At 29.0% G+C, this 12,833-nt stretch overlaps 3 protein-coding genes across 3 annotated transcripts; 1 reads left to right on the top strand and 2 right to left on the bottom strand.

The window, feature by feature from the left end:
* Positions 1–649: 649 nt before the first annotated feature.
* LOC126838175 (tyrosine-protein kinase Shark) lies at positions 650–3,780 on the bottom strand. Its single transcript, XM_050572349.1, has 2 exons — positions 3,529–3,780; positions 650–2,904 (listed from the first exon to the last, which is right to left on the bottom strand). Exon 2 carries the CDS (start codon positions 2,891–2,893, stop codon positions 833–835), a length of 2,061 nt encoding a protein of 686 aa, XP_050428306.1. The 5' UTR covers positions 2,894–2,904; positions 3,529–3,780; the 3' UTR covers positions 650–832.
* Positions 3,781–3,951: 171 nt separating this feature from the next.
* Positions 3,952–9,152, top strand: LOC126838174 (integrator complex subunit 2). Its single transcript, XM_050572348.1, has 16 exons — positions 3,952–4,420; positions 4,490–4,628; positions 4,694–4,949; positions 5,031–5,161; positions 5,238–5,423; positions 5,520–5,695; positions 5,780–5,980; positions 6,332–6,515; positions 6,579–6,727; positions 6,818–7,332; positions 7,394–7,546; positions 7,621–7,786; positions 7,871–8,090; positions 8,177–8,287; positions 8,372–8,585; positions 8,663–9,152. Exons 1-16 carry the CDS (start codon positions 4,137–4,139, stop codon positions 9,013–9,015), a joined length of 3,438 nt encoding a protein of 1,145 aa, XP_050428305.1. The 5' UTR covers positions 3,952–4,136; the 3' UTR covers positions 9,016–9,152.
* A 322-nt stretch (positions 9,153–9,474) lies between these two features.
* LOC126838177 (PRKR-interacting protein 1 homolog) lies at positions 9,475–10,879 on the bottom strand. The gene is made up of 3 exons (XM_050572350.1): positions 10,580–10,879; positions 9,866–10,045; positions 9,475–9,778 (listed from the first exon to the last, which is right to left on the bottom strand). The coding sequence occupies exons 1-3, from the start codon at positions 10,694–10,696 to the stop codon at positions 9,575–9,577; spliced, it is 501 nt and encodes a 166-aa protein (XP_050428307.1). The 5' UTR covers positions 10,697–10,879; the 3' UTR covers positions 9,475–9,574.
* Between the last annotated feature and the right edge of the window lie 1,954 nt (positions 10,880–12,833).

The raw sequence follows: 12,833 nt of genomic DNA, 5'->3' as shown, positions 1-12,833 counted from the left end.
AACATAATATGTTAATCATTTAGGTATTTAAAACTACATATGTTATAATTTATAAATTATAACATAGCATTGAAAAGTGCAGATAGTTAAAAATAGAATTCAAGCCTTAATTATTGAATACTACCCAGTTTTAAATTATATATTATATAACAGTAACAATAGATAAATGTTACAAGATATAAGTGTTACATTTAATAAAAAATATTTGATTGAGCAAAAACAGTATATGATACTGATTACTTAATACATGTTAAAATATTATAAAAGGTAACAAATTATAGGACAATAAAATAATACAATAACGATAAATTCATTTAAAACATATTAAAAATAATTTTGTTGGCATAAACTTAAAAATTACTTTATATTAATAATCATTTAAATAATTGTTGTCCATTTCTCACTAAAAAAGTAAATAATAGTTAATGTCTTACAAAATATTAATAAAAATCATCAATACATGGAATACATTTTGAAGTATAAAATAAAATACATTTTCTCTATGTAAATAATATTACAAACAAATTTTGAAGAAGTACATAATAATTTATTGCATTTAGTACATTGTTCCTTTAGAGTATGTTTGTTTTGTTATAATATATAAAATTAATATACAACAAATAAATGTATTTTTTAAAGAAAACATTTATAAATAATACATTTTACAATTCCTTAGAACAAAGAAAATTTAAAAATAGTTTCTGATCGTTTTTTATAAATGTATTTGAGTTATTAGTTGTATTTAATAAAATAATTTATTTTCTTAACATTATATTTTTAAACTACAGCTAATAGGAAAAAAACTTGTATGTATATCAAATCACAGAAAACTTTAAAGTTTAATAAAATCCTTGAAATTTTCATAATCGGAATCTGAAGCAAATAATTTTGATAGCTGACTAAATGTGGGTCGTTCTTTAGAATTATAAGCCCAACACATTTCCATTGTTTTATAAACTTCGACTGGACACCTAGAAGTTCTTTGTAATCTTTCTCCTTTTTCTAATATACCAATTACATCTACACCTTTCATATCACCATAGGGCTGTTGTCCATACGAGAACATCTCCCATAAAGTAACACCGTAACTCCACACATCACTAGCACTAGAAAATGTTCCATAATTACAAGACTCTGGTGCATACCATTTAATTGGCCATCGTCCACCGTGTGATGCTCTATAATAATCCTTATCAACGTTTAATGTACGTGACAAACCAAAATCACTTATTTTTGCTTGATGTCTATCTGCTAAAAGTATATTCCTTGCTGCCAAATCCCTGTGCACAAACCGTTTTTGTTCTAAATAAGACATACCAGATGCTATCTGAGCGGCCCACATTTTTAACTCATAATTAGGACTTATAAGCTCTGGATGTGCTATAATATATGTCAACATAGATCCCAAGGCAATGAGTTCTTGCACCATCAATAAAGGTGGTCCTTCACAAATACCGATGAGTTTAATAACACATTCGTGATTTAAACTCATCATAACTTGTGCTTCGCGTATAAATTCAGACTTATTAGCTGATGACATATCGTAACGTAACATTTTTATAGCAACTTTCTCTTCATGACCGTCTCGATTTTGGTAAACTCCCTTGTACACTGATCCAAATTCACCCTCTCCTATAACTTCATCTAAAATCAAATTATCTCTTAAAATATTGTCTTGGAAATCTGTCTGTTTGGATTTAGGCTTTTTTATCGTTTTACATGGAAATCCTTTTGGTAGAGGAGGTATTACATCTGGAATAACAGGGACTTCCAATTTGTTTGGTAATCCATCAGGAAAGAGCGTATAGTGTTGTATTAGATGTTCCAAAGAATCTAGATATGGTCCATTATCAATGAAATAATACTTGTCTCTGTCTTGTATTTTAAAATGATAACACTGATCACTACACATCATCGATAAAACATAGCCATTTTGTCTGTTCATTCTTACTAAAAAAATACCATCAATACCTTTATTTTTTAGTATTGTAGTAGCTTCATTGCGATCAAGCTTTCCATGATACCATTTATCTCTTCGTGAAGTCGGCATGAGTGGAATGTATTCCTTTAATAAGCGTTCAACTTCACTATGGCCATTATCATGAGCCAGATCTGAAGGTAAGAGATCATCATATGTACGGGGCTTTGATGGAGCATTCATAGATAACAATAAAGTCACAATCTCTATATGACCTCTACTAGCAGCTTCATGTAAAGCTACCCATCCAGTTGAGGAATTTCTTAACTGAATATTGGCCCCACCTACTGTTAATAAGGTTTTGACAGTATTCAATAAATTATTTTGGCAGGCAAAATGTAAAGGTGTATAGCCTTCAGTATCTCTGCAGTTTACATTTGCACCGCATGATATAAGCTTTTCAACAATTTGATCATGGCCCATTTGACTTGCCAGATGTAATGCAGTTTGACCTTCTTGATTCTTTGCCTCCAAGTTTCTATATCCACATTTCAACAACTCTGTAACAACTTTGCAATTAGCTTGACTAATTGCTCTGTGTAAAAGATTAGTACGTCCATGTCTTCTGGTGTCATGAGGCGGAGGGTCTTTGATAACAGGTTTTGTAAGTTGTACTCCTAAACTTGGATCATTAACTTTAGTGTAATATTCAATCAAAGTTTCTAATCCATGCATTATATTTTGTTCATCAATAGAAAAAAAAGCATCTTCACCATGACGTCTAATTTGATAATGAACTACTTCACAGTTTTGTAAAACACAAAGGACATAATCTCCGGATGCGGAATTACTTTCTCGGACCAAAAATAAACCGTCTTCATTAGTACCATGGTCAAATAAAATAACTTCAGCTGTATCCCTGGATATCTTTCCATGATACCAGCAGATATCTCCATCTTCAGTATAGTTGTTCATTGTTACTCTATCTACAAATAACAACAAAATATTAACACATTTTAAATTACTTCCAACAATCATACTTGATACAAATAATTTGACGTGTGTTTACCTACATAAAAAAATATTATTCAAACATAATTATTAACATTTTATTATAAACTGAATTTTACTTGATTTTTTAGTCATAACTGGACACAGGTACAAATTTTACATTTGTTTTTAATTGTGACCTAGTGATTTTCAAAAAAATGTATGATATGATTTTTATTTTAATGTATATTGGTTAACTGGGGTAATTGTGAAGCAATAGGTATTGTATTAGTTTTGGATTGAAGGTATTTTAAATTATCTCATTTGATTTTTAGACAAATTTAATTACTTATAATACTAAAAATTGTAATAAATCCATAATTTACACTAATTACCTTTGCATAATGCATAATAATGATAGAACCAGTTTTTAATTTTATATTAAAAAATAAATTACTTATACAAAAAAATATAGTGCTGAAATATTAATGTTTTGATTACTAGGAATATGACAGAGAAAATAGCCTTCAAATAAATAAAAGTAGACATTTACATTTAACAAAAAAAATGTATATGTATATTACCAACGTATTAAGAAAGTAAAATACTATAGTACTTACATTAATGCAGTTTTACGTATAACTTGTTTCATATTAGTGTTATTACAGTATGTAAAACGTAATTTCTAGAAACAATTTAGGTTCATAGGTATACATTTGAATAAATAAAAAGAACAGCGGCCATAAATGTATATTTTAAAAAGTATTTATCAAATATCAACAGACAACAATTAACAAACAATAAAAATAACACTTTAATTAAATTCAATCACGAACCATTGAAATGATTAAGCTTAATCTGCACTCTGCAGCTGTGCTCGTGATTCGAGAAGATTTTATCATTGTTAATGATAATAAAAGCTGATTGTATTCAATAACAGTGCATCCTCTTCAAAATGTTTAACTTTTTATGATAGCAAATGCCAGCCAATGCCGCCGTCTTATCACAATTCATATTGTCACTTGTCAGGCTGTCTCATATGATATGTTTGTTTTGATATTTTTATTTTGAGAAACAAATTTCATTCTACAAAATATTTCATTTTAACTATTTTATTGAATACACTTTTTTTTTGTATTATATAGGTAGTAAATTACACTCAACTTTTTTAATAATGTATTATTTTCACAATATTTAACTTAAATAAAAGTGCTTAGTGTCAGTAGCCATGTCAGTTAATTTAAATGTGTCTCCCAAAGTTTTCCAAGCACTATTTGATGTCAATATACAAGAACTATGCAAGCTGTCGGCTAAAGATATTCGACCCGTTCTCCCTTGCTTAGTCAGGATGAGTCTTATATCATCTGCAGATAATATGGCTAACTATATTGATGGCAAAAAAGATATCCTTACTCTGTTATCTGGCATAGAACTTGTTAATTCTATTGTTGCTCTTCTGTCAATCGATTTTCACACTTTAGAAATAGAAGTTAAAAAAGAGCAATTACTCAGGTATAATTATATTTGATTTTTAACTAGACATGGAAAATAAAAACTTAATAATTTATGCTGAAATTGTAGACAAAAATTTGGAAGCACACAAACCGACAGTGTTCTTATACATTCATTACAAAACCCTTTATCTCTAGAATTTGAAAGGAGTGACTCTACCCGGCGTTTAAGACTTGTTCTTAATGAAATACTTTATATTTCTTCTCAGGTACAAGTATGACAGTACAGAAAATAACAATAAACCACTTATAAATGTAAATATAAATTATTTAGATTCAAGAGCATCGTGAAAAACAACATAATACGCTAAACATGACTTCATTAAATTCAGAGTTTTATACAAAACAGTCTGATTTATTTGATCATCCAGTATATATTCCAGAAGTCTGTGATGTATTAAATATTGCTCTCTCCGAACTTCCAGCAATTCTTACTGTTCAAGATATAGCAGAAGTATTGCTACATGTTAAACATGGATCCACTTTTATTTGTTGGATCGTAGCCAATTTTCCAGACTGTTTTCATGATGGTATAGTTAATAAATTGAAAAACTGTTATTTTAGTTTCAATTATTTTTTAAATGTTATTAAATAACCATATATTTTTTCAGTTTGTACTAATCTGATACAAAATTCAGAAAAACATGAAGAAGAAAATGGTGGTAGTCGTATTCGTATGGAAGTTTTAATTCAATTATGTGCAATGTATCCACCCGGTGCTCATGTAGTTCGTGCAAAATGTGTAAGTATGACTTTAATGTCTGCCTATAATAAACAAAAATGACCACATATTAATTCATAGAATTATGTTTAATTAGGTTGAACTAAGTAAAATGCCAGCTTTAACTATTATGTTGACACTAGACAATAAAATTTCTGATATTTCATTTTTGGAAAGTTCTCAAAGCTCAAACAAAAACGATTTAGTAACATTTGTATCGGGTTTATTACTCGGTGATGACCAACCAGCAAGAAGCTGGTTTTCTCAATTTCTACGGCATAAAGTATTTATTATATCATAAAGTTATTTTTATGTATTTGTCATAAGATATTTAATTTTTATTAATATTATATGACTAATAATTTTCATATATTGACAGAGAATAAAAGATTGTTCTGCAAATACCGTTATTCAAACCATGCGAGATGAACTACTTTTACAATTACAAATCTTATTGAGAAATGTTAAAGAAGACAAGTTACCAAATGTATATGTTGGTCAGGCTAGTGTTTTGCTTCGTCTGTACTGTGCTTTAAAAGGAATTGCTGGTATTAAGTATGTTAAAATGTTGAAAAAATTTTAAATAACAAATGACTGGTTCATTCATAAAACATGTATATCTATTGAAATGTATCACAGATTTCAAGATGATGAAATTACTTCCCTTGTGAACTTAGCCACTTGCTATCCACCTTCTACCCCTGAAGGCGTAAGGTTTGTTACAATTGCTCTGTGTACAATGATTTGTTGTAATACTCTGTTGGCAAATACTGAAAATGAAGCGAAATGTGTGCAATGGTTAAAACGGTTGGCTGGTAGTGAATCACCATTTTTCAGAAAGTAATGGTTTTAACAGTTAACTTAAGGATCCCGATGCTGCTGTGTTTTTTGGCTCAAAATTAGGCATTACAGCAAAAGTGAAAACGTCTCGTACAGTTATCAAATTATGCTAATTCTTTTTTTTGTTCTAAAGAGTAGAAAGACTTAATACAGGTGGTGGGTGTAGCACTTAGATTTTTAAATAACAGTTGAACAAAAAAAATTGATAAAACCTATTAACAAAATGTTATGCAAATTAAAAAACTGTATGAATTTTCAATTTTCAGCACTGGGATCCTTAATAAATATTAATAAAAAGAATATAATATTGTACTAAAACTTTCTTTTTTAATATTATTTACAAATTCTTAGACCAACTGACACAACTGCTAGTTTTGGGGAAATGCTATTGCTGATGGCTATACATTTTCATAGTAACCAATTAACATGGATATGTGATCATATGTGTATTACATTGGGCATGAGAATCAACATACGACAAAGCACAATGGGCAAAATGAAGCAAATATTTACCCAAGATGTATTTCCAGAACAAGTATGTATTAATATCTGTTTTTTTTTCTTTAGATATGTTTTAATCATTGTTTTTTATTTTCAGGTGGTCGCATCAAGAAGTGTAAATATACCGGTTACTCCAAATTTAAATGCTAATATGACGGGATTTTTACCAATTCATTGTGTCTTGCAATTACTGAAGAGTCAAACATTTGCAAAACACCGCGTTAATATTAAAACGTGGATTTACAAGTATGTCTTATCAAGCGTGATAGCATTTTTGTTTAAAAATAATCATTCAAAAAGAAATTATACTAATTAATGTTAATGTAAATGTTGTAGTCAGATCTGTGCAAGTGTTCCCCCGTTACATCCTTTGTTGCCATCACTGATCGAAGCATATGTTACGTCTATCCTCATATTGCCGAATAAATCAACTCAAGAATTAGCTGTAAATCAGCCATTAACAGAAGGAGAAATTGCAAACGTTTTTGGAGATAAAGTATTCGAGCAAACCGAAAATGAGTCTTTTACTGCACATCTATTAGTATTGTACTATATACTATTGTATGAGGAAACCAGCATATCAATGGCTGCTCAACCAAACAGATCACAGTTAACAGGCCTCTATCGTTATAAGACTGAGTTTTTAGCCAATATTCCAATCAGATATATTGTGCAACAAGCAGAAAAAGAACTTCCTTATTCGAGTTTGTTTTCTACGTTGTTGAGACTTTTAGCCACACACTGTCCCCATTTATCTCTAGTAGAAGACTGGATGGAGGATACATCATCAGATATTCAATTTGTGTTACAACTTAAAGCTAAAAACATTACAGAAGAAATGATTGAAAACGGTTTGTCTGAGTTTAAAAAAAATTTTTTTTTAATATCTATTTTTGTATTTTTAATTTTTAGGTTTAAATATGATGGTCGAGCGTCCTGATAGGGCAGGTGTAGTTTTGAAAAGACTATGTGCTACTCTACCAATTAAAATTTGGCCATTTGCAGCTACTATTTTAAAATTTTTGCCTTATACATTAGATTCAAATGTGTCTAGATATATTCAAGGTAAAAACCATATACTATATTATGTAATATGTATTGGTATATATAACGACATTTTCTTTTTTTTTATTATTTAGAACTATACAAAACAGTTTGGTTAAGACTAAACACAGTTTTACCTCGTAGCCTTTGGGCTCTTACAATCAAAGCTTTACAACATAACAATAGTGTAAGTGCTTTGAAAGAAGAAAATTTAATGCAAGATCCCTTACAAGTCTTACAATGTGATTCCAGAGTATATAGGTAAATAAAAGACATTGAATAAAACACTGAACTTTATTTAATTATAATTACTCACCTTTTTTGTTGTTGAATGTTTACCTTAAGGTGTCCAACTGTTCTCAGTATTGTTATCCATGTATTACAATCATCTTTAGCAGCATCCAGAAGCCATTTGTCTCGTTTGGTAAATCAAAAATTATTTGCAGCTGGTGTTTTAGCTCAAGCTAGTACTCGAGAAGAATATAAAAATGTTTTGACTGCGGCTCAAGATAGCGCTGCCGTCCAATTATTGTTAGAAGCTTGCTTAGAAACTGAAGACGATGGGGTTAGTTTATTTGAAGTGTTTAAATTTTAACATAATGTATTATTCCTTAATACAATACTTAATTTAAGTAACTGTGTTTTTTGTAGAAATCATTTTCAAGTATGATGACCCTACGAGAAGTGCGAAGTGTAGTATGCTCATTTTTACATCAAATGTTTATATCTGATCCACCATTAGCAAAATTAGTACATTTTCAGGTATTTTTCATTTGTAATAATTTTATCATTGAGTAGCTTAACGGGTCTTAAAGGCTCACGAACCATTTTTATTTTGCTATATAGGGTTATCCAAGAGAACTACTGCCAGTAACCTGCGTAGGAATACCATCGATGCACATTTGTTTGGATTTTATTGCAGAGCTTTTAAGTCAACCAGATTTTCAAAAGCAAATTTTTGCAATCGATCTTATTTCGAATATTGCACAACAGTACCCTTTGCCAAAATCGTTGAGTTTAGCACGTTTAGCTGTTAGTACAATGTATACTTTTCTATCAGGTAACTACTTCAATCAATTCTTTGTCTTGTATATCTACTGACCGTCGAATACTAAACAAAAATTACAATTGTTTTAGTGTTAACACAGGAGGATCGTCGAGAACTTTATATGCCTACTCTTCCTGCTCTGGTTAGGATATGCCAAATATTTCCTACCCTTAGTGAAGACTGCATTATGTTTCTGAATCAGTTGGGTCGCATGTGTGTGTCAGTTACATCAGTTCGCTCAGATATATTTTTACTGCCTTCTGCAGCTCAAGAGAATGAAGAAACTGAAGAGCAAAAGTTGAGAATGAGACGAGTTCCCAAACCAGATATTTTTGATGAACGATCAGATGTAGCTGTAGCGAATAAATTATTTGCTCAACAAGTTGAAAAAACAGTTCAAGAAATATTACAAAATTGTTTAAAAATCAATGCAAATATTTAATCAGTTCAATTCTTTGGTAGTTTCGCAACCCTTAACAAATTGTACAATTTATTCATGGGGTATAACTATTTAATTATAATGATTATAACTTTATATATATATGTATATACTTGGATAATATATTGTATTAGTGTCAATATCAATTTTTTTAATTTTTTTGCCGACTTTTTTATATTATATTTTGAAAACATACTACTAAAATTAATTATTGTATGACATTTAACAATTTATACATGCGTTATGTATCAAATTAAAAACCATAATTTAAATATGTGTATAATAATATTACTAGGTAAGTTGGCAGTCTTAATTTAATTATGTGAGTTATGTATACATAAATATCATTTTCAAGTACTTTTAACAAATTTGTTTGTGGTCATTGATCAAACTTTTTTTGACTGACTGTTGTTCTTAGAAAAATTCTGTGTAAAACATCTTGTAAATTTTCAACCAACAGGATTAGTAGATAACTCTCAAAAAATAAATTATATATTGTCTTAATAGTTATAAAAAATATACACTGTCAATTAATTCACATGTAGAATCGTTAAGAAATGTATTAAGTTTCACTATTATCTTGACTATCACTCTCGCTAGAAGAATTGCTTTCAGTTTTGTTATTAGTTTCAACTTTTGGTTTCTTCCCCTTTAGTTTTAACATTTGTTTTCGTTTTAGTCTTTTAGCTCTTTTTTTTGCTGTCCGCCCTTCAGCCATTTGTTTATTTTCTAGTATTTTCTGTTTGTATGCTTCTTCTAAGAGTTCCTAAATGAGTAATAACATCAAGTCAAACTAAATGTCAAACATTTTAATAAGCAATTAACCATGATAATGCTATTTCATAAAAATAACCTTTTCTGCTTTTAACTGTATATGTTTTTGCCTTGCATATTCTTTACGTCTTAAATGCCTATAAACATGGAACTCGCCACTTCCAGCTCCTGCACTTGATCCCATAACATTTCTAACAAATTCAGGTACATGAGGTGTTTTCTTGTCAGATCGAGGTTCTGGAATATAAACTGGTTTATCCTGTAATAGAGAATATTTATACATACATTATGCCAATATTAGGTTTAAATTGACTTTACCACCCCAGCTCCGAAAATTCAATATTTTTTTCAATCAATTTTATTTTCAATGCTGAAAATGATAGTGCAAAAAAAATTTGCGGAAATGCTTAGTTTTGAAGTTACAGCTACTAGAACATGTTCGCGCTATCACCGCCATCATGCAGCAGTCGACGACATGAATCGCAATTGAAGAACACAGTAGTTTGTGAGATTTCTTTGAAATTTTTTATTTCTCATATAATAGTGTTTTTTAAAAAATTTTTTGGCATCACCATTTTCAGCATTGAATAAAAAAAATTGAAATTCAGGTCTGTGGTGGTAAAGTTAAATTGTTTTCAATACTATAAATATTTATTTTATAACTTTTTTTTAAATATTAACAAATACTTTAAAGTGTATAGTATAATACAATTATTTATACTCTACCTAATTGATTTAAATCAAATTTGGATAAAAAAAAAAGTAAGATCAAATATTATTAAAATACTCTTACTGGATTTTTCATAAGTCTTTCGAGTTTTAAACGTTGCAAATCTGTAGCATTTTTTACAATATTTTTTATTCCAGTTTTGGAACCTTCATCTTCTTTAAATGGTTTAGCATCTGTCATTTTTAAGTTCTGTGTTTATCACCTATTTTTAGTAGAGTAAATTTGCTAATAAGTAATATTAGAGTAGCATAAATAACTTGATTTAACATATACTTAAAATAATAATCACTTTTTATTTATACAAATAAAATAAAATGAGTTAAAAAGTTAAAATATTATTATTTATTGTTATTACTTGTTATTATCAAATACTGTGTTTGATAATTGATAATATTTTTAGGACCGCATAATAGGCGGCCGTTTCCAGTCCGTACTTTTTATTACCTTAGTTCATGAAGTTCGTGACGAGACGACATAATATTCTGGCGCGGCTATCAAACACAGACAGGGCCATGGAAGAGACGAATAGCCGACTGGCGCCATTTGGTAGTTTGAAGTATTAAACGAAACTATCACCACCGGCCGCATGAATGTACAACATTAATTGACGATGTATCGGAAAATGCAATATGAATAAAATACAATATACATACATCTTTTTGGAATTTATTCGCCGAATCTGAATCTGAACTCAGATTAAACGTTTGAACAACGTTAAAATAAAAATGTTGTTAACTTTATATTGGTAAATATCATCTGCTAGCGGTGCTTAATTAGACATACTTCCCAATGTTGGATTTTAATTTTTAATATATGTATGCATTTTTTGACAAATTTTCTAGGTTTTTTAGGAAGGCGATTTTTAATTTTCTCTTTTGAAGATCTCCAAAATTATTTTTTATTATTTTTGAAAATTCAATGATAATTTATTCCCGAATTACATTTGAATTTATTATAAGCATACAATTTTAAATCAAAAATAGGCTTCCTAAGAAACCCTGACAATTTGTCAACAAATCCACACATACTTTAAAAATCCAACATTGAGAAGTATGTCTAATTAAGCACCGCTAAAACGCATGAAAACTAGTTGTGATCCGACCCCCTTAAGGGGTAGATTTACTAAATTCTCACAATGTATAGGGAATCACTTTATCAATGAGGTGGCGTTTTTATTTCTTTGATATTTATACTTAATATTTTTTTATAAAAAAACACGCTGCGGTCCCCTTAATGTTATTTTAACTTTTAGTTACTTCTTGCTGAACAATTTTAAACTTGTTTTTACTCAGATGAATACATGCAAAAAAATCTTGGTCATCCCATATGGTTAGGTTGGTTATGTGGTCAATTTTTGTCTACAATAAACAAGGTCTTCGAATTTCGTTGAAATATTGGTTTATAATATAACCTAAAAAATAAACTTCGGCGTCACTATTATTGTTGCTACTACTGCTACTAATCTAATTATTTCAGTCATCTAGAATTACATATGCATACAATTTAAATCAAATGTGTAGGTAATACAATATTTATAATTTAAGCATCCGTTTTGATTTGAATTGGTATTTACATTGAAATAACTACCTACAATGTAACTGTTAATTCTATGTTTTGTTACATGCAATCATAAAGTATACCTCATCACTATAATTCGATAAAAAGGTTTAAGTGTGTAAAAGCAAATAACTAATAATAATATAGGAATATTATATTATAAAACAATAGGTAGTAGATATTTCAGTAAAATGAAATATTACTTGATAATATTGATGCTAATCTCAATTCTCAGTTTAAAGTTTTTAACTAACTATAATATGCTAACTAACTGTGATTAAGTTTCATCTAAAATTTAACCGAAAGAGTCAAATAGATAAATTCAATTTTTTAGTTTAACAAAGATTAACATTAAATAAAGTTTAAATTATTTTAAAAAGCAGTTGATAAAATGACCTTAAGTATACTATATTTGTAACGATAAAGTAACAGAGTGAATAAGTATTACAAATTTACAGTTTATCAATTTATTATTAATAGTTTTATATAAATTAGTTGTTGGGTCATGTCAGTGTAAATGGAATTTAAGGTCCATATAATGTTTATCAATGTAAATGTCCTATAAAATAGCGAAATCATAACATTAAGATTTTTTGATAAGTCATGTCGAGGTAAATGTAATTCGAAGCAATAATTAAAAATGGAACTTCGATGTAACTGTAAATCGTGGCATAAAAAATAATAGCAAAAACATATTTTCGTTGTAAATGTTTTCGTGTCAATTGTCGTCGAAGCAATTGTCATTCGTAACAAAAATGTC

The sequence above is a fragment of the Adelges cooleyi genome, unplaced genomic scaffold, assembly GCF_023614345.1.
Source record: "Adelges cooleyi isolate 19-005CV unplaced genomic scaffold, UGA_ACOO_1.1 ACOO_flye_CR_arks_rails_tigmint_CR_PRNA_30, whole genome shotgun sequence".
NCBI classification, from domain to species: Eukaryota; Metazoa; Arthropoda; class Insecta; order Hemiptera; family Adelgidae; genus Adelges; species Adelges cooleyi.
This window is presented reverse-complemented; position numbering and strand designations above follow the sequence as displayed.

Excerpts from the sequence above, each read along its gene's own strand:
- LOC126838175 (XM_050572349.1), bottom strand. The coding sequence starts at position 2,893 with ATGAACAACTATACTGAAGATGGAGATATCTGCTGGTATCATGGAAAG.
- LOC126838177 (XM_050572350.1), bottom strand. The coding sequence starts at position 10,696 with ATGACAGATGCTAAACCATTTAAAGAAGATGAAGGTTCCAAAACTGGA. Across the intron at positions 10,046-10,579 it reads AAAGACTTATGAAAAATCCA|GATAAACCAGTTTATATTCC; the intron begins GTAAGAGTATTT and ends TCTCTATTACAG. Across the intron at positions 9,779-9,865 it reads TACAGTTAAAAGCAGAAAAG|GAACTCTTAGAAGAAGCATA; the intron begins GTTATTTTTATG and ends TTACTCATTTAG.
- LOC126838174 (XM_050572348.1), top strand. The coding sequence starts at position 4,137 with ATGTCAGTTAATTTAAATGTGTCTCCCAAAGTTTTCCAAGCACTATTT. Across the intron at positions 5,162-5,237 it reads ATGTAGTTCGTGCAAAATGT|GTTGAACTAAGTAAAATGCC; the intron begins GTAAGTATGACT and ends ATGTTTAATTAG. Across the intron at positions 7,547-7,620 it reads TGTGTCTAGATATATTCAAG|AACTATACAAAACAGTTTGG; the intron begins GTAAAAACCATA and ends TTTATTATTTAG.